The sequence below is a fragment of the Emydura macquarii genome, unplaced genomic scaffold (genome assembly GCF_026122565.2).
Source record: "Emydura macquarii macquarii isolate MOO-44397 ecotype Brisbane River unplaced genomic scaffold, CSIRO-AGI_Emac_v2 contig_312, whole genome shotgun sequence".
Taxonomy (NCBI): Eukaryota; Metazoa; Chordata; order Testudines; family Chelidae; genus Emydura; species Emydura macquarii.
Window position 1 is genome coordinate 7,276,740 of NW_027130449.1, and position 20,260 is coordinate 7,296,999.

The 20,260-nt window shown below is 45.5% G+C and overlaps 1 protein-coding gene across 4 annotated transcripts in view; it reads left to right on the forward strand.

Annotated features, from left to right (window-relative positions):
* Positions 1 to 20,260, forward strand: part of LOC137163864 (beta-galactosidase-1-like protein 2) — a 41,207-nt gene that overhangs the window by 13,643 nt on the left and 7,304 nt on the right. For 2 of the 4 annotated variants that reach the window (XM_067564266.1, XM_067564275.1), the window contains 12 exons: positions 724 to 832; positions 1,282 to 1,374; positions 4,516 to 4,597; positions 9,326 to 9,390; positions 13,276 to 13,360; positions 13,885 to 14,022; positions 15,422 to 15,502; positions 16,097 to 16,203; positions 17,278 to 17,424; positions 17,891 to 17,962; positions 18,912 to 18,990; positions 19,533 to 19,620. In XM_067564266.1, the coding sequence (XP_067420367.1) occupies positions 724 to 832; positions 1,282 to 1,374; positions 4,516 to 4,597; positions 9,326 to 9,390; positions 13,276 to 13,360; positions 13,885 to 14,022; positions 15,422 to 15,502; positions 16,097 to 16,203; positions 17,278 to 17,424; positions 17,891 to 17,962; positions 18,912 to 18,990; positions 19,533 to 19,620 (1,146 nt within the window). Of the gene's footprint in view, positions 1 to 723; positions 833 to 1,281; positions 1,375 to 4,515; positions 4,598 to 9,325; positions 9,391 to 10,141; positions 10,500 to 12,113; positions 12,270 to 13,275; positions 13,361 to 13,884; positions 14,023 to 15,421; positions 15,503 to 16,096; positions 16,204 to 17,277; positions 17,425 to 17,890; positions 17,963 to 18,911; positions 18,991 to 19,532; positions 19,621 to 20,260 lie in introns of those variants that run through there. The other 2 variants (XM_067564294.1, XM_067564284.1) reach the window with 2 other exon arrangements.

The window sequence follows — 20,260 nt, forward strand, 5'->3', positions numbered from 1 at the left end:
CTGAACTGATGACACAAGCAAACATTTTCCTCCTGGCGCAGCGCAGAGTCTAGGGAGAGCAAACTGGCTTCTGTCTGCCTCTTGCATTATCCATACTAATGCCTAAACTTCTGCGGCAGGATCTTTGTTATTGGGACTGATGTCTGAAACGGAAAGAGCCCAGCATGACACTGAGATCCCAAATGCTTTTAGAGAACTATCTGCTAGGGAAAAAAGCTCCTTTGACTTGGAAACCGAGTGTGTTTTGATCTGGGAGTGAGCTAAAGAGAGGATAAAGCAAACTTTACAATGTGTCATGTCATGAGTCACTGTCTTGCCTGGAACTGCACTTTGGACCTTTGAGATGCTATAGTTAATGTCAATCCAGGACAAAATCACTGTTGTCTGTGTATGAAAGCACCGGATAAAAGTAAAGGCCATGTTTATGTCCTGAGTACCTCTAGCTTAGGGTCCAATGTTGCCATGTGCTTTGAGTGATGCAGGGTGCCTTCAGCTCCCATCTAGCTCTGTGGGAGCTAAACATCGCTCAAGAAGCCCTCAGCACCTTGCACGATGGAGCTGTTGCTGAGCAAAATGACCTAAAAATGGCAGTTTTTCCTGCCTGAACTCAGTGATGTGTAAGTGAGTGGCACTAATGGGGCTGGAGCTTCTCACTTCTTCCCTCTGCTGCTGCTTCTCCTGAACAGTTTGTTATTCTAGGGGTCTTCTTCTATTCTCTCCTAGCTGGCTGCTCCAAGACCCTGAAATGCAATTGAGAACAACCTACAAGGGCTTCACGGAGGCGGTGGATGCCTATTTTGATCACTTGATGGCCAGAGTGGTCCCTCTTCAGGCAAGTAAAATTCATCACCTTCTCTGTCCAGGACCTGGCTGCAGTAAGCATTGGAGTCCACTTATGCAGTAGCAGCAGAATAACTGGCAAACATGCTGACTCCACCTTACGAACTAGCCTGGACAGCAGCTGGCCATGGTAGCCTCACAGCTCTAGCGAGTTGCTTATTAAGTGGGGGTTTTGGGAACAACCTTAGCTCATCTTTTCCTGAGTAGTTTTGTGGTGGGGAAAAAAGGTGCTCAGAAAGATGACTCTCCCATTGAATTACTCCCACTGCCCCTCTGTCCAGCAGTAGTGCAGGTTTTCTCTAGCTCGGAAGGCAGAGGCTTTTCCATCTTAACTGGTGAAGTCTGATTCATTCCTTGAGCCCAGGGCTGGTATAACTCCAGTCTCAGCTAAGTTAGAAACCATGAGCGCTGGTGATCAGCTTCTCTCCTCTCCCCCTACAGTACAAGAAAGGGGGCCCCATCATCGCGGTGCAGGTGGAGAATGAATATGGTTCCTACGCCAAAGACCCTCACTACTTGACCTACATTAAAATGGTAATGTTGGAAAGCCCACTCTTTCCTGGGGCACACTTCTCCTAAGCATGCTCTCTAGCTTCCCCCTTTTCTGCACTCCTCACTCCAGCAAACCCCTCCTGAGACCTGAGAATACTTGAAGAGCCTCAGCAGAGTCAGTGTCTGATCCAGCCAACCTCCCATACCCATCTTCTTCTAGCAGGTGAAGGGATCCAACCTGTCTCCTGCTGGGGGGTTGGGGTGGGGCAAGAGATCGTGTTTAAGCCATGCATTGCATACAAGAGCCCTTGTATGCTGACAGTTGCACTTCATGAGGTCTTCCCAGACAACAAGGGACACACCCTACCTGGCCCTGGGCAAGGCTGTCTCCTGTCTGTGCTCAGTCCTGTTATCCATGTCAGGAGCAGTTTTGCGGTTGTTCTAAGGCTTGCCAGACCTAATGCCCTCCCTCAGAGGGAGGTTTCTGTGAACCAAAGACAGCCTCTTCCTAAACCTCTGTAATCTGGAGCTCAACATTGGACAGGCAGGCTAATTTAACTTAATGCCTCCCTCATCCTCATCAAGCAGAGAGCGTGCCCCAGCTTGCGCTTCAGAGCTGGGCCCCTGGTGAGCGCTTCAGGAGGCAGTGTTATTCTGTGGATCAGAGATAAGCCATGCTGACTCACCCACCTGCTGCCAACAAAACACCACTGCCAGTGCAGACGTTAACTGGGGCTGCTTTATAGCTCAGAGGGTCATTTTTGTGATCTTTGCGTGAAAACCTAAAAATCCTGCTGTATGTGTGCGTGAGTGACGGGAGAGGTGCTGTTTTCAGATGCTTGTATTGCAGCTGTGTCAGATTCAGAGGAACTATTAAGATCTTGGGTGGGGTGGATGAAGCCTGACCTCCCTACCCTCTTCCCCACACATCCCTTGGCTTCAAACAGATGGCACAGTCCTCCTGTGCCCCGAGGATTCCGTTCCCTAGAGTATTGTGTGTACAGGCCCAAGTTTGCACCATAAACTCACCGTGTCCCCTGCTTTTCTACCAGGAGATTGGCAGTTCCTGCTATAACCTGGCAGGTATTTCAGCACCCTTGTGCTCGAAGCCAGTTGCAGAGTTAATTGGATGAGCTCTGGCTCAAATCATCTTTTTCCTCACAACTGGCCTGCAAATATTCAACCAAAGGAGTCCCATGGCGATGTTCCTAATCCTCTTTGAATGATTCCCCTCCTGCACTGACTCAGTCAGCGCCTGCTTGGAGGGTTAAATATGAAATGTCCTGGTTAATGTGTTAGAAGGTTGATTTCTGGCCTGAACAAAGAATGCCGGAGCCATTTTAAAAGGTCTATCTAGTTCCCACTCCTACTTCCCATATCAAGTGAGGAGTATGTAAGTAAATGGCTGTTTGGGTCCTATACCACCCTGGCATGAGGATGACACTATTGCATTGCCCTGAGATCAGCCTTGACAATTTACCAGCCCTGGTGTAATTTGCTTGCTCGCCTTTACCATTATGATGATGACAATGAAAGAGCTAATGATATTTCACTCACCTGTCAAAACAAATTACATTCCCCAGGTGAGTGGGTGAGTAGAATTTTGCAAGGCTGTTTCCTTCTGCTCTGGTATTGTGTGTGAAATCCGCTGTCTGAGGCTGTGTTGTCTAGTGGTTAGAGAGGAGGGACTAGGAAACCAGAACTCCCAGGTTCTGCTGTTAGCTTTGGGTGAGAGTGTGGCGTAGTGTTGGTGCAGAGGGACTGAGAGTTAGGACTCCTGGATTCTGTTCCTGGCTTGGCCCCTGTGTGTGTTTGAGTGTGATGGGCTGGTTACTTCACCTCGCTTTGACCATCTGTGATGGTAGACTGACTTGTGTTTGTTGTTAACACTGTGCAATTGTCCTAAAATTCACATCTAAATTAAAAAACAAAAAAAATCCTTAAAGTACAACTCACCATCATACCCTGTCAGGTACTGCCTTTCCCCCTCTCTGTCCTTGTCATGGCAGCCTGTACCAGCAGCACAAGGTACATGAGCACACATTCAGTAGCCCTGCTGGTGTGATTATCTGAGTACAGACACGTGTCTGCCTTTGACTCTGTTTCTAATTCTGGTTTTCCTGTTGCACTCCGAAATCCTGTAATGCATTTCACTGTGCAGCAATTCTGTTTTTTTACTTACATCCAAGTAAAATAAATAAATAAGTAAATAACCACAAACCTAGCATTAATGCAGCACTCTAGGAATATTAAATAAGTGAAATATCAGTTAAATGGTTAACCGATATCATTTTAATAGTTTAAATGGTTACCTTTTGTAACTGATATTTACATCCCTAGCTTGTACCATCAGCTTGCTCTTTTCTAATACAAATATAAAGTACAAGCTAAAATAAGGCTCTACTGTGATTAACAAAAGCTTGAAAACCCCTCACTTACTGTCCAATGACGTTGGAGAACTTAGAAAAGCCACCACTCAGAGTTTACCATTAGGGATTCCCTTGCCAGTTCCCTTTGACTTTGCCCAGAAATGAATGAGAGATGTATCCGTTACTTGGCAATCCAACTAACCCACCTTTGTCTTTTATGTTACACAGTAAGGAAGGCAGACTGTTCCTCTTTCCCTCCTTCACTTGTATTCCCCTTGGAGTTGGAAGCAGCGAAATTACCAGATATATTCAAAATATTGCCCAACAGAAATATGTAAATCCTGAAATTTGAGAGGATAGTGAGAGAGCCAGTCCAGTCAAATAAAGAATCTCTGGGGGGCAAAAATGAAGGGAGATGGGATAATGGGCTGTGGTAGCTTCAAAATATATATGCTTGTAGTAAAATGTGAGCACGTCCAAGGGAAGGAGCCTGCTCCATTGAAATGAATGGGAATTTTGCCATTAACTTCAATGGAAACAGGAATAAGATGTGGTTTGATATTTAAATAGCCCATTTTGGCCAGAAAGTAACACAGTGTCTCACTATGAAGTCCACACTTGTGGCCCTAGATGAAGCTTCCTGGATTCCTTTCAGTGGATGGATGAAAAATAGTTTGGAAGCTTCAGGGTAAGACATCTGTTCCTTATCCTCTTCCCTCCAACCTAAAGAAAAATGATACTGAACTATACTACTATAGTGTCGAGGTGAAATGTTAAATTGGGTCCCAGCACAATGATTTTATTTTTCATTTAGGCTCTGTTAGACAGAGGAATTGTGGAACTGTTAATGACCTCTGACAACAAGGATGGACTGTCCTCTGGCTATGTGGAAGGAGGTATGTAGCATTGCAGTGCTTTTCAAGGGGAAAAATAAATCTACACTTCTAGTCTGGGGTGGTGGAAAAGATTGATGCCTTAAATGTGGTGAGGTGTATTTCCTTGGGTATATCTTTACTATTAATTAATTTTTGTTTGTCGCATTAGTACGTAGGAGCACAAGTCAAGGACCAGGGCCCCATTGTGCTAGGTGCTGTACAAACATGGAACTGAAAGAGAGTCCCTGACCCAGAGAGCTTAGTGCACACTCCTTATTTTCAATGCAATGACTGGGATACAGGTGGCAGCAAAGTTGCACCATGGCTACACAGCCTGTTGGAACACTGAGGAGCTATATAGCACTTTCCAGGCCATGTGGTAGATTTAAGGGCTAATACAGATGAACAGCTTGGATATAATAAGGTTTAACCATAAATAGCTACCTTCTCCTGTTTGGTGATGGGCATTTGCAGCTCCCTTTGTAGTTAATTGGACGGTGAAGAGATCAGATACCAAGAGGTGTTGAGCAAAGAGGTTGAAATTGTGATTGCTAAAAATACTGCCCCTGGTTGATTGTTTCACTTTAACATATTAAAAATGCCTACATGTAAGCACCAGGTATCCTAACAATTATTAAAAGTGCTATTACCTTTTATTAGGATTTTGGGCTTTAGGTTAAAAGACAGAAGGCTTCATTAAAAGCCAGAATGGTAACTTACAATCTCACATTTTAGAAGTGTTGAAAATAGTTGGTGGAGGGTTACTGTGGTGTCTGCATGCTTGTCCTGGAGCATAGAGCTTTTGGGATAGGAAGAGGACAGGGGAGGGACAAGTTGACTTTTGTGGTATAAATCAAAGGAAATATTTTCTTAAATACTATTTTAAAAAAAGAAATCCTGCCAACGAGCTATAATTTCCCTGAAAATAACTTCTAGAAACCCAGTTAAGTGCTACTCTGCTGTTAGCCATACAGAAACCCAAGTGCATCAGCTCCGGTTTCTGTGTGGTCTGGATTTGATGGTGATGTATAAAGTACCGTACTGTGGTGGTGCTATTTCCAGGCCTGATCCTGCAAACCCTCCCGCACACAACTAGTTCTTCATCACTTAATGATTCCCATTGACTTCACTGGGGCTACTGTGTAACAGTTTGCAGGGCCAGTGCTATGTTTTGTACCCCTTAAGTCACAGTCATAAGTGTTGTTGATGTTCAATCCAGAGAGAATTGCAGGGAGATCACAAAATAAGAGCTTTTCCACACTCTTCTTTGCTCTTACATTTAAATCATTTTTTTATTAAAAAAAAAATAAAAAAAATAATGGAGGGCCAAATGCATTCCTGGAATAACTGAAGCCTCTGGAGTTGCACCATGTGTTAGTGTAGCCTGTTCTAGTTTTCCTTTCAACTGCAGCAGTTTCCAGCCTTGTCCACACAGGGTCACTCTCTCCCTGCCAGTGAGCTCAGCATTTGGAAGGGGTGTGGATGGAAATCCCCTTTTTATCACTCACTGCCTTCTCTGGGAATGTTTACTGCCTTGCAGCTCTCCTTTATTTGGCGTTGTCTTTTCCAGAGGGCTGTGTGATGAGAGGGCTTTGATACCGATTCGCCTTTTAGATGTCATAACAATCTGCTCATTAGAGTCAACATGTCAAGTAATCAGGAACGCGGAATAACTAGGGCTTAAAGCAATGCAGCAGCAGCAGCAAGGTGGCTGTGAAAACACAAAAGGGAAGGTAATAGAATCTGCTGCAAAAATGGGCGGAAAGATGAGAGGAGAAACTGCTGTCATGAGACTGGAGAGGAAAATAAAGCAATGGTCCTGAGGGCTGGTTTGTTCTTCTGGTCAGTGGAGACTTGGTTTCCTTTTAAAATATGTGCATGATTCCCATTAATGCTAGTGGGAGGCAGTCAGGTGCCTTGCAGAGAAGCATATCTGTGATGGAAAGGCATCTGCCCATGGTATCGTAACCAGCCTTGTAGTTCTCTCCTGGGCCCTGCTCTGTGGCTGTGAAGGGCCCCGCTGGCAGCAGAATCAGTGCAGTGGTGGGAGCAAGGCTTGTGGTGGTGTGCGTCCCTCCAAACCCATGGACACAGCATATGCCAGGGGTGGCCTGACGGTCGTTTGTGAGCCATATGCAGCTTTTTTACAGTTAGGGTGGCTCATGGAGCCCCATATGCCCCTTTCATTCTCTGCCTACCAGTCTGATGGGGAGCTCGGAGCTTCTGCCCTATAGCAGGGTGGTGGGGCGAGAGGATTCTGCCCATTGGGGAGATGGGTCTCGGGAGTCAGTAAGTTTGGCCACCCCTGGCATATACCATATGCTGTGGCTTTCTGAGTTACCCGCATGCTCTAGGGTACCCCAGCTTTACTCTTCTATGGGCTCAAGACATAACCTCGTTACTTTAGGCACCCCACCCCTTTCCCAGTTCATAGGGCTCCAAGCAAAAGGCATCTACTCGTATCCAGTCCCTAGGGCTCAGGGCCACCCATACCCAATTCGTAGAGCTGAGGGCGTAACCTGGTTAATTTAGGTACCCACCATTACCCCATTCCTAGAGCACAGTGTGTAAACTTCTGCATGCTGTGTGGCCTTTTACCAGTTAAAGAGCCTTGCACGGTAATATCCATAGCCTCTATTCATTAATAGTTACCAAAACAGAATATGCACGCTAAGGATCCAATGCTCCCAATAAGGCAGACAAACTTTTCCTGGTGACCAGTCAGGATCAGGTCTTCTGGGGTTCCTCCAGCTTCTGCACAATATGGTTGACAGAGTGTTGAGATTTGGGCTATGTCCTGGCATTAGGTTCCAAAGAACTTCCTTTTGGACCCCAGGTATGTAGCTAAACCTGAGTCCTGCTTAGCTGTACCTTAACCAATCATTTTAAACAGATGTTCTACAAAACAGTATTTTCCATCTATCTTCCTAGCCCATTACAAAACAGTTCTTTAAACAATCATACCCCACCTCCTTCGTTTATTTGAATCTTGCAAAATCGGTTACGCAACAGACAGAAACAATCAAGGAATCAAAGACCGTACAGATAAACAATAGAGAAGTAGGGACCATAAAGGCAAAACAATAAAGAGGTATAGATTTTACAATCACAGCTGTTGATAAGTGGTTCTTTGCCAGACAGAATGCTATTAAACAAAGTTTTGTTTAAGCGTCTTAAGATGTGTTTCTTTATCTGTGATGGTGGGTCCTATTAGGACAGGAGCGCCTTCTTAACAGCCCGATATGACATAGTTTTGATATAAATGAGAGGGGATGTGACTTTCTGCTTCTTTGCTCATGGCTGCTGCTGTCCGAGTGTGGCTGCTGCTTAGCCAAAGAAAAAGGCCTCAGACCTTACATCTGGGGGTAGCACTGAAGCTGGTAGATCGTGTATGGAACCATCAGCCATCAACCTGGGTTAAGGAAGGAGGAGCAAGAGCTGCAGAGGTGCTTTGAACCTTGAGGGTGGAATGGCTATGCAGAGAGGCTTCAGTATTTCTCCACAGGCTGGAGTAGGGTGAAGTATCTTCCCCCACAGCAGTCTCCAGCATCCAGCCCATTGTCATTCTGGGCCCTGGGAACAGGATTTGCATCTCTGTGCAGATTATCTATTACAATTTCAACCAAGGCACTAGACTCCAGGCCATGGGTGGCTGTTTTGGGGCCATCCTGGCAAAAGCTGCTGCATGTGCTTTCCTAAGGTGGGTGGTGCTTTGGACAGGGAAGGAGAGCTTTCAGAGAACCTAGTTAGCTAGGTCGTCATCATATCTGCGAGAGGTCTATAACTCCCTAGTGTCTCATCAGCTGCTCATCAGAATGTATTAGTGTCCACAAACCAGTTCCTAGTGGACAGGTGGCCTCATCCCTTATAAACCACCATCACTGTCTGCATTAATTGGCAACCTCGTTGGCAGTCTTGACAGTGAACCTAAGGGATGAATGGGCCACAGAATCCAAACTCCTGGACCCTCCAGGTCAGGACTGAAGTGCACTGGAGTGGGATGTGCGTAAAGTTTACACTGCTGCTGTCCATGCTGTACCTGATCTGAGACCTTGGGCTCGATTTTCTTCTCCCACCAGTTCCAATGGCATTCTTCTTGATTTGCACTGAGAGCAGTACTGGGCACCTTGTCTTCAGGGCTTTCAACCACCATGTTCCACCAGCAGTAAATTCACGTTTTGTTCTTATAAAAGAAATGACTTGCTCATCTGTGACACAGTCTCAGGGTTTTCCCATTAGTTATAGAAATCTGATAAAATCAAGGTTAAAATGGTGAAATTCTGGCTCTGGCTTTTGTAACTATTCTGCTTGAATCCTTGTGCTTGACAGAACGGGCTGGAGCTGACGCCAGCTCTTTTAAATTACAATGGAATAACATAAGTCTGTATTAACAGTACGTGTACCACTGCTCCTTACCTCTCAGAGCTCTTGGACTGGTGTGTCTTGAATGTGAGTCAAGGACAAGAAGCATTAAGGGTTCTCCCTCCACCTGGCAGGGGCTGTGGTGTGAATATTGGGTTACGGGGCAGTGATGTATGTTGTGCCAGAGAAAGGTCCTTGTCAAAGTGCCGTGTGCACTAGTTCTCCTGGACGACGCAGTGCCTTTCACCTAGCAAGCAGTAAGCATAAACCAGCTGGTGTATCTTCCTACTGAGATGAGTTGATGCCCCATCATGATATATGGAAACACTACATTGGTTGAGGGTATTTATTACCTATCAGCACTAATGAAGACTCCTTTCTCAACAGCTCTGGCCACTGTTAACTTTCAGAAGATGGAGTCCAGCCTCCTGGTCTACCTGGACACAATACAGGTAAGATGAGAAGACTTGTCTTTGTTCAGCCTATTGTTATAATTAAAACAGTCGCCTCCAAGCACTGATACCTTGCTTTTGTGGTGGATGCTCCAGGTTCCCCTTCATATATGGCCAAATCCCATTTAAATCAATGGAAAGTTTTCCATTGATTTCAGTGGAAGTTGGATGGGATCTTAATGTGGCTGCACCCCAATGCTCACTTACTGCTTCCTTTGCCATTCGGTTATGGAGCTTGGCTAGTGTTTGCAACCTGGGATCTGTCTTTGGGGAGGCGGGGGGAGAGAGGAGTAGTGTGTGTGTGTCATTTCATCAGAATTTCTACCGCTGAGGCGTGGCTCTGGTATAATGCAGAGAGAGATGCCAGCTGCAGATCAAGCTCTGAACGTTGAATGCCTCAAAGATTGAGGATGTTTGGATGTAAGGTTCTGGTTGAGTCCATATTGGGTGAATCCTAATTTCATGATGATCATGGATACTCATAAAATTGGGGGTTTGGGCAGCTGGGAGTTTCCCAACTCTAAGAGTTTAGCTTCAGGGATTCAATGTTCAGGACAGAAGCTGCAGCTTTTCAAGAGTGGAGCCGCAGCCATTGCAACCCTGAGGGGACACAGCCAACCTCCAGTTTACTGAGAATATGCAAAACTTGGGTTGCACTGTATAAAGGTACAGGCTGTTGCAAAATGCAGAATTTGATATGGGTTGGATATTCAATAACCAGCCCCCCCAACTTCCTTGTTCAATTATACAGTGTTTGGAGAGAGAGGCACTAGTTCAGCTGCATCTGTAGGAAATGGCATGGTGGGAACAACTGAGGTGGAAGAGCAAGATGCTGAGATGTCCACGGTAGATTTGCTACATCACACAGCCACCAGCGACATGTGATTAAATTATTCCCCTTGCCCGAATTGAATTTGCAGCATGAGGTCTGTGTTTGTCTGCCCTTTTTAGTGCTTAACGGATTTGAATGTCTGGTAATTCTTTTTCTAATATTGAGTGATCGATTAAACAATTAAAGTGAACAAGTTCTGGCAGGAGAAGGCAGGACTCCACAGCAGGCTTTCTGGCAAGCGTGTCCTTCACAGCCGTAACCCAGTGCCTCTTGCCTACCGGTGGGGAGAACAGATGGCATTCTGAAGTGTTCTGCTGGAGTCTGGAGATATCTGTGAGCAGATATCCTATTTCCAAGTCCTGATCTGACTCCTCTCACCTGAATTTTCATTGTTCCGTTACATATGCCGCTGTTGATCCACTGAAAAGAGGCCAGAATAATTTCACTTTGGCAGCATTCCTGTTTTCCACGTTCTCTCTGCTTTTGAGTATTAATGTGCAGATAGCACTGGATCTTGCAACTGGAGACCTCCTTTCCTGCAGCTGGAGGGCTCTTTATGCAAATGGAGCTAGCCTGATGTTTATGGCTTTCCTTTAAAGAGGATCTTGCAGTTCTGCCTGACTTACAGGAGCCTTGGCATTGTTCTGTTCCTGGCTTGAAATACCTTCTCTTCTGTCCTGTAATGGTGAATTGTAGCCAGCTATCTCAGACAGCCAGCTATCTTATCCCCTCCACTGTTTATGAACGGGGAGGTGTTGGGAAGGTTCTTTGGATTCTTACTAAATATCTGAGGGATTAAGGGTAATTTAAAGTTGAATCCCCTGTTTATCAATTCTTTTTTTGTGTGTGGACTAAAGTATTTCTCAAGTCAAGTGAACTCACTAAGCAGAGTGAAGGCTCCTTCTGTTTGCCAAGCTGCTTGGTTCGCACGCAGTCACAGCCATGTCGAGAGCAGGCGAAAAATAAAAGGTCCAGTGCCTAAGACACAGGCAGCCAAGTCAGGGTCAGGCTGAGCAGCAGCTTTTCAGAAATATTTAATCATCCAGGGGCCAGTGAACTGCCACGCAGGCCAGTGCGCAGGCATAGAGTTCAGTCTCCTCTGATAGAGCAAATTGAAAAAAGGGTCTGGATTACAGAGTTCATGGAATGGATTCCATGAGCTGATTGGGCCTCGTGTATGTAGCCACTGTTTGCTCTCTCCTCTGTTATCCTAGTCCTCCCCTGCTACCTCAATCTTAGCTGCTACACCGCTTTGCGACATGTTCCCGTGTTCACCTGCAGTGCCCCCCCACTGCCTATTGTTGCACTTCACGGTACCACCCCGCTCTGCCAGTGCACCTCAGCCAATCTGCAGCCCTCACACTGCCACTCCAAGCCTGAGCCTCTCCTGCGCGGGCATTGCCAGACTCTTTGGATAAGCTAAGGTGGTGAACTATGTTAGATTTCTGACCCAAATCAAATTTAAGCCCAGATCTTCAAAGGACACAAGCAGTATATTAACCCATTGTACACTTACCTTTGTAGCTGATACAATGGGCGGTGGAGGTGATGTCTTGAGACTGTGTCAGGCAAACAGTAGTAGCTTCATTCCTGCCCTCCCCTGGAGTGATTCAACGCTCTAACAGTCCCCAACCCTCTAACAGGAATGGGTTGGGGAATTGGCGAATGAGCACTCCACTCAAAGAGCAGCTTGGTTGTGAGGTGCCACAGCAGTGAAACGGGATCCAGTTTATTTTTTAAACGATGGCAAGCACCTCTTTAATTGCATCCTCTTTCCTCCTCCTCCATCACCTTCCCTTCCTCCCCAAAATGCCAGCCTGGACCGATCTGCAGAAATGTTTTGTGACTCTGGGTTGTCGCCTGTCTGTCCTCTCATCTCCCTTATTTCCAGCTTGGAACCTAACTGGGACTACATATTCTTGGAAACTTTGAAGGGCAAATACAGCCATTTTCACCTGGCTTTATGACACACAGGCTAGAGAGGTTCTGCTGTAACTGGCCATGCCATGCTGAGCAGGCACTGGAGCAAGAAGTAGCTTGTTCTCCACCAACCTCCTAATCAGTGCGGATCATGAGGTACAGCGTGACCCTTGGAGAACAGCTCTCCTTCTGCAACACTAGTTAATTATAGGGGTTGGGGGGCTGACCCTGTGCATTCTTATGGAGTCTGAATCATTGGTTTGTTTGTCCTTGTTATGGTCTCTTATTCCAGGTGGTGATTAAATACCTTGATTGATGATGTATATTATCAAGAGCTGCTCTGAACCTGGAGCAATTAGAACATTACAGCCACTTGCGCTTCCATTTTCTTTCATTCTCATTACCTTATCCGTTTCGCATAGCATCAGATAACCCATGCGCATCAAACACAAGGTGAAATTGCCTTGACTAGAAGTAAACGTCCTGAGTGGGGAGTGCTGGCAAATCTGATCACATATGGTACGGTTTGGTGTGATGGGGCCAAGCGGAATTCCATAAGCGGTAAAGGAGCTGGCGAGCAGTGACAAATGGGAAGCAATTGCTTTTTAATGAAGACCTAATTCCTGCAAAGGCTACTGCTTTTCTGCCATCACCATATGTGGCATTAAAAAGGCATTAAGCCGCTATGGTCTGCTGTTCCCACCTTGGCAAGCATTGGTAGCAGCACACCTGCAAACCCCTAAACTAAAGTGGTGTGGCCGATAAGTAGACATTTATAAATGTGAATTTCTAGCAGAAGCTAAACCATGGCAGTTGGTTTATTTTTTGCTCCAGTCACTCAAAGTCATGATATGTGGAACTATGTAGTGTCACCTGTGGTTTTTTTTTAATTGCTTTGTGTTTCACTTCTGATGGTGTGATCATAGGAATCGTGCATGCTGCAGGCTTTGCTTTGCCCATCTGTCCTGGATGTTTTGTCGCTAGATCTTTTCTGTCATATTAGGAAGAATCCTTTTGTGAGCCTTTTCCCCCAAACAGCATTCAGATGATGGATCTCTGGAAATCAGGAGTGCTGAGCAGTGGATCACCGTGCCATCTCAGCCATTTAATTCTGTGGTTTGTTTTTATAACAGCAAAATAAGCCAAAGATGGTGATGGAGTATTGGACTGGATGGTTTGATAGCTGGGGCGGCCCTCATAATATCTTTGACGCAGATGGTGAGCACCCTATATTATCATCACACAGTTAGGGTTTATTGCTGAACACAAACAAAAATGGTGCAGTAACTCTGTCTGCATCCGGTTTCCTATCCAGCAATGTGCAGGTCCCTGTAAATTTATAACCTCTTTAGTGGATTCACACTTTGCTGTGTTTTTGGCTTTTTTTTATCCCTGATTAGTATAGCAAATCAAGGTCCTTTCTTAAGCAGAGTTCCCACTGAAGTAAATGAAAACTTTGCCTGAGTTGGGAATGCAGATTATGTTGGATGGGGTGTGTGTGATTTATTCCTGCAGATCATTTCAATTGGAAAGGTTGCCCTATATAAAGTAGTTATAAATGACTGGAGTTACCCCAGGCATAAATTGGGCTCATGAAGCATTAGGAGAGGGGGATGATTGTAAACAAAATGCTCGATTTTTAAATTCTTGGACTGTCTGCATGTTCAGTCCGTACTGTGTTACACTAGCTTCTTGATTTGTGATGCCCTGAACCTTTCTTCGGAGTTTTCCTTCCTTTACAGATATGGTCAATTCCGTAGCAGATGTCCTCAAAACAGGAGCATCCATCAACCTCTACATGTTCCACGGGGGCACCAACTTTGGCTTCATGAATGGTGCTCTGGATTTTGATGAGTACAAGCCAGATGTCACCAGCTATGGTGAGTTTTCATTCATTGCCTCGCTTGTGCTCCCATTGCAAGCCTGCAGCAGGGGCATGACCTTTGGGCCAGCTGCAGCTGATGAAAAGCTCTATGCCCATCACTTTTTTTTTTTTTTTTTTTTGGACGGATCAAGGTGCCGTCTCTGAGGACAGACCTTGAACATGGTACCATCACCCAAACAGGAGAGAAGAAAGACCCTGATCTCGGCTTACGTGGGAAGATAGTGTAACTGTGACAAAGGGGTTTCCTTTAACACTCCATGTTTCTAGTCCTATTCCAGTACTTAAGGGAACCCTTCGCTATGAATTGAGTTAGAAACCTCTGGGGTAGATAAAGACATAGTTAACATCAAGTGGTGCAGTTTTCTCCATAGCATCTCTTCTCTTTTTTTCAATTAATGATTAAGGAAAGACCATCTGAGACCTCTATCACCAAAACAGTTTTGTTTGGCTTTGACGTTTAACAATTTGAATAGTATCTTACAGCAATTTTCATCCCAGAAGTTGATCACCAAAACTATTGACTTTATCTTACATGGAGTTAAGGGCAGGTGCAGAATGGGACCCACAATATGTGCAGCCAGTTCTGGGGAGAAGAGCAACAGGCACAACACAATACAGGAGTGAGGGAGAAGAGGAAATTTTGGCTTAAGACCTTAAGGCAAATCTGTGTTCTTATGGAAAGGTGCCTGGGACTGTGCAAAGCAGATAGGACCCCTGTCCATTTACTGCATGGTACTATCCTCAGTGTATTTATATTGGATGGAAGAAGGACTGACTTGAGCTTGCTGTGATTTGAGCCTGTGATTGCAGGAAGTGGAGAGATTTCATACCTGAAACATAGGCCTTTAACATGCATCCCTATTTCTTCCCCTCATCTTTGGCTTTTGGCAACAGTAAAGAATGTATTTTATTTGTCAGCCAGTTGTATGAGGCAGGGGAAAAGCCATAAAGCATAATGGGAGAATTCATGGTGCTGGCATATGGGAGAGGAATGGCCCTATTGTGTCCTCAAACTTTAATGCACTGATGCCCTTGACTTCAGAAGGGCATTTTAGAAGTGAATGTGGGAAGCAGATTTTGACCATACACATTTACTATACCAGCAGTAGGCATGGGATCGAAGCTGTTGCTCTTTATTTTATTCCCATCTTCACAACCCCTTTACTGTTAAGTACTTGTCTTTCCACATAGTGGGGCAATGTCTCAGGCTCTGTCTGCATTAAGGAACTTTGCACTGGTATAGTTACATCGACCTAGCTATACTGATGCAGATTTCCTTAATGTTAACAAGACCTGAGATAAACATATTACCTCTTTGGCTCTGACCTCTCTCTGTACTGAGTACTTTCCTAAAGCTGATGATGCCCTGTGACAGGTGCATGCTTGTTTTCCAGACTACGATGCCGTGCTGACAGAGGCTGGAGACTACACGTCAAAGTTCTTCAAACTCCGTCGACTCTTCACCGAGATCATAGGTGATGATCAACCTCACAGCTGCTTTTCTAGCCCTTAAATGCGGGCCTGTGCTATACCAGAGAAGCTTTAAAATTGGCCACCAAGGGTCCCCACTGCTCCCTGCACAAATGTGTCCAGCTGATTAGTTGGAAGCATTTTCTGAAGCGTGGGAGGACCAGGGATGTAGAGCATCTTGTTACGGAAATGGCTTTTCAGCTGACTTCTGAGCAGTGGGAAGGACACATGCATTTAACAGTCTCCACAGGCAGCAGGAGTGTGTCATGCCAGCAAACTTAAAACAAATGCAAATCTGGGGGAGATGCGTTTGTTGTACAGATCCTATTTGCATGCTATTCACTCTGGACTTGGACAGGTAGCTCTCACTGCTGAATAAATACGCCAACCCTGGGCCCAGCCTTCAGTTTTGCTTGAGCTCTCTTTGAGGTGGATACAGTGCTGTGTTTGATCCCGTAGGGAGGTTGATTAAAGACCTTTCCAGACACAGAGCTGTGGTCCAGAGGTAGAATCAGGGAGGCCCCTAAACCCCCTTATCGTGTTCTGTAGCATCTGTCTAGTAGAACTGAAATAACACCTGCCTTGTTTCTGCATTGTAGGGCAGCCTCTGCCCCTCCCTCCTATGATAACAGACAAAGCAGCATATGGCGCAGTCCTGCTGCAGCAGTATGTCTCTCTGTGGGAGGTGCTGCCATCTATTGTAGAGGTAGGTACTGCCCTTGCAGCTGGAGACTGTGCCAAGAAACACACTGCACTATGAAATAATATAATCGTATTCTGAAGGATCTCAAAGTGCTTCAAAAACTTTGTGTATATATAGCAGCATTGAAAGGCAGCCACCTCTGGGGTGAAGGAAGTCAACCAGTTTGTTTACCACATGCTGGACAAGAATGGGGAGGAGATGGAATCTTTTGGCTAAGAATACCAGAGTCTTTCTTCGCTGAAATGCTACATGATCCTTAATGTCACCAGGTGGGAGGGGGAGACCTGTGTTTTAAGGTCTTAACAGAAAGACCTCAGCACAGAACGCTGTATGGAACTCCCATTTATTTACCTAGAAGGAAGATGTGGGGCTGCTGGGATTTGAACCTGTAGTTTCAGAGATGCTTGGCATTGCAAATATGGTGCTTCACCCATTATGTCACCTTCTTCATTTAAGCAATACTCTGCACTCGTAGCTCCTTCTGTCTGAGCACTTCAGAGCTTTACAGAACCCTCCACAATCCCGCTGTGCCTTAGTCCCCAGGAGTGTTAAAATACGGATAGTAATGCTTTCCTAGTCACAGGACGGGTCAAGAGACTAGCACAAGGTTGCACACCAAGAGAAACAGGAATCGCACTCAGGAGTCCTGCCTCCTAGCCCCTTGCCCTAGCCATTACACCAAAACTACCTCCGACATGAAGAAAGCAGGGATCAATTACTCTAAATATTCAACACAGGCAGAACAAGAAGTAATGGGTTTAAGTTGCAGCACGGAAGAAGCTTTCAGAACCTTAGGCAAGGGAACAGGTTGTCAAGGGAAGCTATGAAATAGCCATAATGGAACAGGTATATCTGATGAAGGAGTAATGCCTGTCTAGTAGGGATGGTGTCGGAAGGATTGAAATTGGTCATTGAGCTGAGGCTCTTTGCTCTCCAAGAGGCAGCTGCCGCGTAGGATTTGTGTAAATGTTGGTTTGTGGGACATAGCAGCTACTTGGCTGAGTGAGGCTGTCCATGTGCAGCCTGTCTCCTGTCCCACATTGTCTCCCTCTGTAGTTACTTGTTCCTTCTTTGCAGCCCGTTAAGTCAGAGTTCCCAGTTAACATGGAGAACCTGCCAGTGAATGATGGCAATGGGCAGGCCTATGGGTATACGCTCTATGAGACGGTCATCTCTGGCGGAGGGCAACTGCATTCCAGGGACCACGTCCGGGACCGAGCGCAGGTAAAGAGTACAGGGCAGTTGTGATTCTGACTCTACAGACAGGCAAACAGCTTGGCTGTGGTAGCTGGGCATGAAATAGGCCAGCCGCAAACCAAGGTGGTAGGCTTTCCCTGAGCAGAATTGTGATTCCCTTATGCTATTCATAACCATCCTCCAGCCTGTCTAAATCCCAGGTTCAAGGTCCAAGTCTGTTTAAACTCCAATAATACCAGCTCAAATAGCCCGCAGCTGATCAGATCTGTCCTCAGAAGTTAATGGAAGGAAATTACTGTGCATTTTTAGAAATGCCTTGATTTGCCCAGCATTGCAGAATGAGTCAATGGCAGACCTGGGAATAAAACCCAAGTGTCTTGACTCCCATTAGACAATGCTTCCTCCCCCATTATGGCCCTAATCCTTTATCTAGTGTACCTGCGTTTTGAAACGGTTTAGGAATTCTGCTTGTCTGCTGTGCTGTCTCCTGCAGGTTTTCGTTAACACTGTGTTCATTGGATACCTTGATTACAACACTGTGGAGCTGTCAATTCCCGAAGGACAGGTAAGTAATGTGAGACCACTCATAAGAGGTATGTAGGGAATAGAATTGCAACCCAAAACAGCCCCCCAAAATGCATAGAGCCTTGAAGTATGTCTGCTATCAGCTTCGTTCAAACCAGGGAAGCAGCAGGATGAGAGTCAGAGCAGTTGTTGTACTCAAAGCAGAAATGACTCCACAGCTGGAGTAGAGAGTGGTTTAAAATACCACGTTATCCTTTTGAGATGGGGAAATACTTTTACAAAACTCCCGGCTGCAGGTTCACTTCAGATGATGCACTAAATTTAATCCCCTTCCTGCCACACCCACAAACTGCGGCCAGGCATGAGAGGGAACAGAATACGCAGGTTGTACGTTCCTAGGCACAAATCATGCTTCAGTCTTTTTACTTTTTCTTAGGTCACAAGTGAAATGAGTTGTCGGATAGGTCTCACTTGTGTTCTGAGCTCGCACAGCCTGCATCACAAAACCACTGAACAGTTTGGCTGTATGAGTAGTACGTCCAGTAGTAGATATGCATTGGCAGAGTTGCGAGTGGCTCCAAGGGCTTACATTGGGTGAGTGGGTGGGAATATTGAAGATCAGGATTGTGACTCGTGGGCAGAGCTGTGTGGTGGAAGCCGGTGTGGCGTTCGACACACACTGTTTGTGGCTCTACATACCATTTCACTTTCACAATGCATTAACATTTAACAGCAAAATATTACCGTTTCATAAGTGATGAACTATCCTCAGTGATAGTTACTTGCAGCTTGGCACCTGGTATCACTGGCACAGTTCAGTAATTTGTAGTACAGTAAACAGCTGCCAAAGCTACTGGTGCAAATTCCCCCCCCCCCCCCCAATCGCCCCTCCGGAGTGATGATCCCATTGATTTCTCTCTTTGCCCAACATGATTGAGCTGGGACTTGGCTGTGCACTGATTCAGCAGAGGCTGATCCATTCTTTGCAGGGCTTCAGGCAGCTCAGGCTCTTGGTAGAGAACTGCGGACGTGTCAATTATGGACTTATGCTGAATGAGCAACAGAAAGGTAGGTTAAGTTCTCTCCTTCCTTCCAAGCTGGGGCAGGAGCCTGAGAACTCCGATAAAGGCTTCTTTTTAAATCCAGCTTTAGCAAGGACATAAAAATGGTTCCTACCCCTCAGAAACAAACATTCCAGATCGAACGCTAAAATCCTGGGTGGTGGATTGAGCAGTATGCAGGCACGCAAGAATTTCACTGTACGTGGCTAATTTAGCTTTGTAGTCAGGCAGTAGAAGGCAGCCAGTGTGGGTTGCGGGCTGCGATGGAGGGCAGCCAAATAAAAAAATCAATGTACTATGTGTGCCAACAGTGCTTTCTGTCGGGAGGGAGTTTCTTATCTTAGTGAGTTAAAGCAAAGGATGGAGAGGAGAGGCCAAAGTGTGACAACATTCCCCACTTCATCTGGATGAGCAATAGGACCACATGGGCTCTAATTCCATTGCAGAGCATGACTACTCTTCATATCCCACTGTTCCTTCTATTGAAATAGGAAGGATCCGTCAGCTTAGTTGCTTCTCAACTCTTTATTACCTCCATTGCTCTTGCAGGCTTAATTGGTGACATCTTCCTGAATAAAATCCCCTTGAGGAACTTCAAGATTTACAGTCTGGAGATGAAACCTAGCTTCATGGAAAGGTTTGTGAGAGAGATGTACAAATATCTAAATTATCCGTGCAGATGAAGAGGCCATATGGATAGCCTCCTCATTGTGCACCTCGGCCAAATTATTTGTGCAAATCTAGTTAGCAGTTACATGTGCCAGAAAGGCAGCACCTGGTGAATCTTCACGCCGATAACTCCAACTAAAATTGTACAGAAGCTTGCAACACTTATTATTGCACTTTTATTCAGGGTCCAATGCAACCCCTATTTGAATGGAATGCAAAGACTGCCATTTACTTGAATTGGTGTTGGATCAGGCCTATACAGATGTAGCCAATCCAAACCCTCCTGAATTTTGTAGAAGTTCAGGTTTTTATCTGGATCAGAAATTTGGGGTTACTAAACACTTCAGCAAAAGACACTCCCTCCATGGATAGAGAGGGGGGAGTAATTTCAGGAAGCTCCAAACATAGATGGCTTCCCCTTATTTCATGTTTTTAAATTGTGTGCTTCAGTGTTAAGGAAAATAATCTTGGAGAAGTAACTAATCAGGTTTCTGTCATTTGAGCAACAGACACTTGAAAACAAACTCTTAATGCATAGATCACCTTATGGACTCCTGCCAGAAATCTCAAAAGAGTTTGTTGTGGCAATGCTAGTATCACCGAATAAT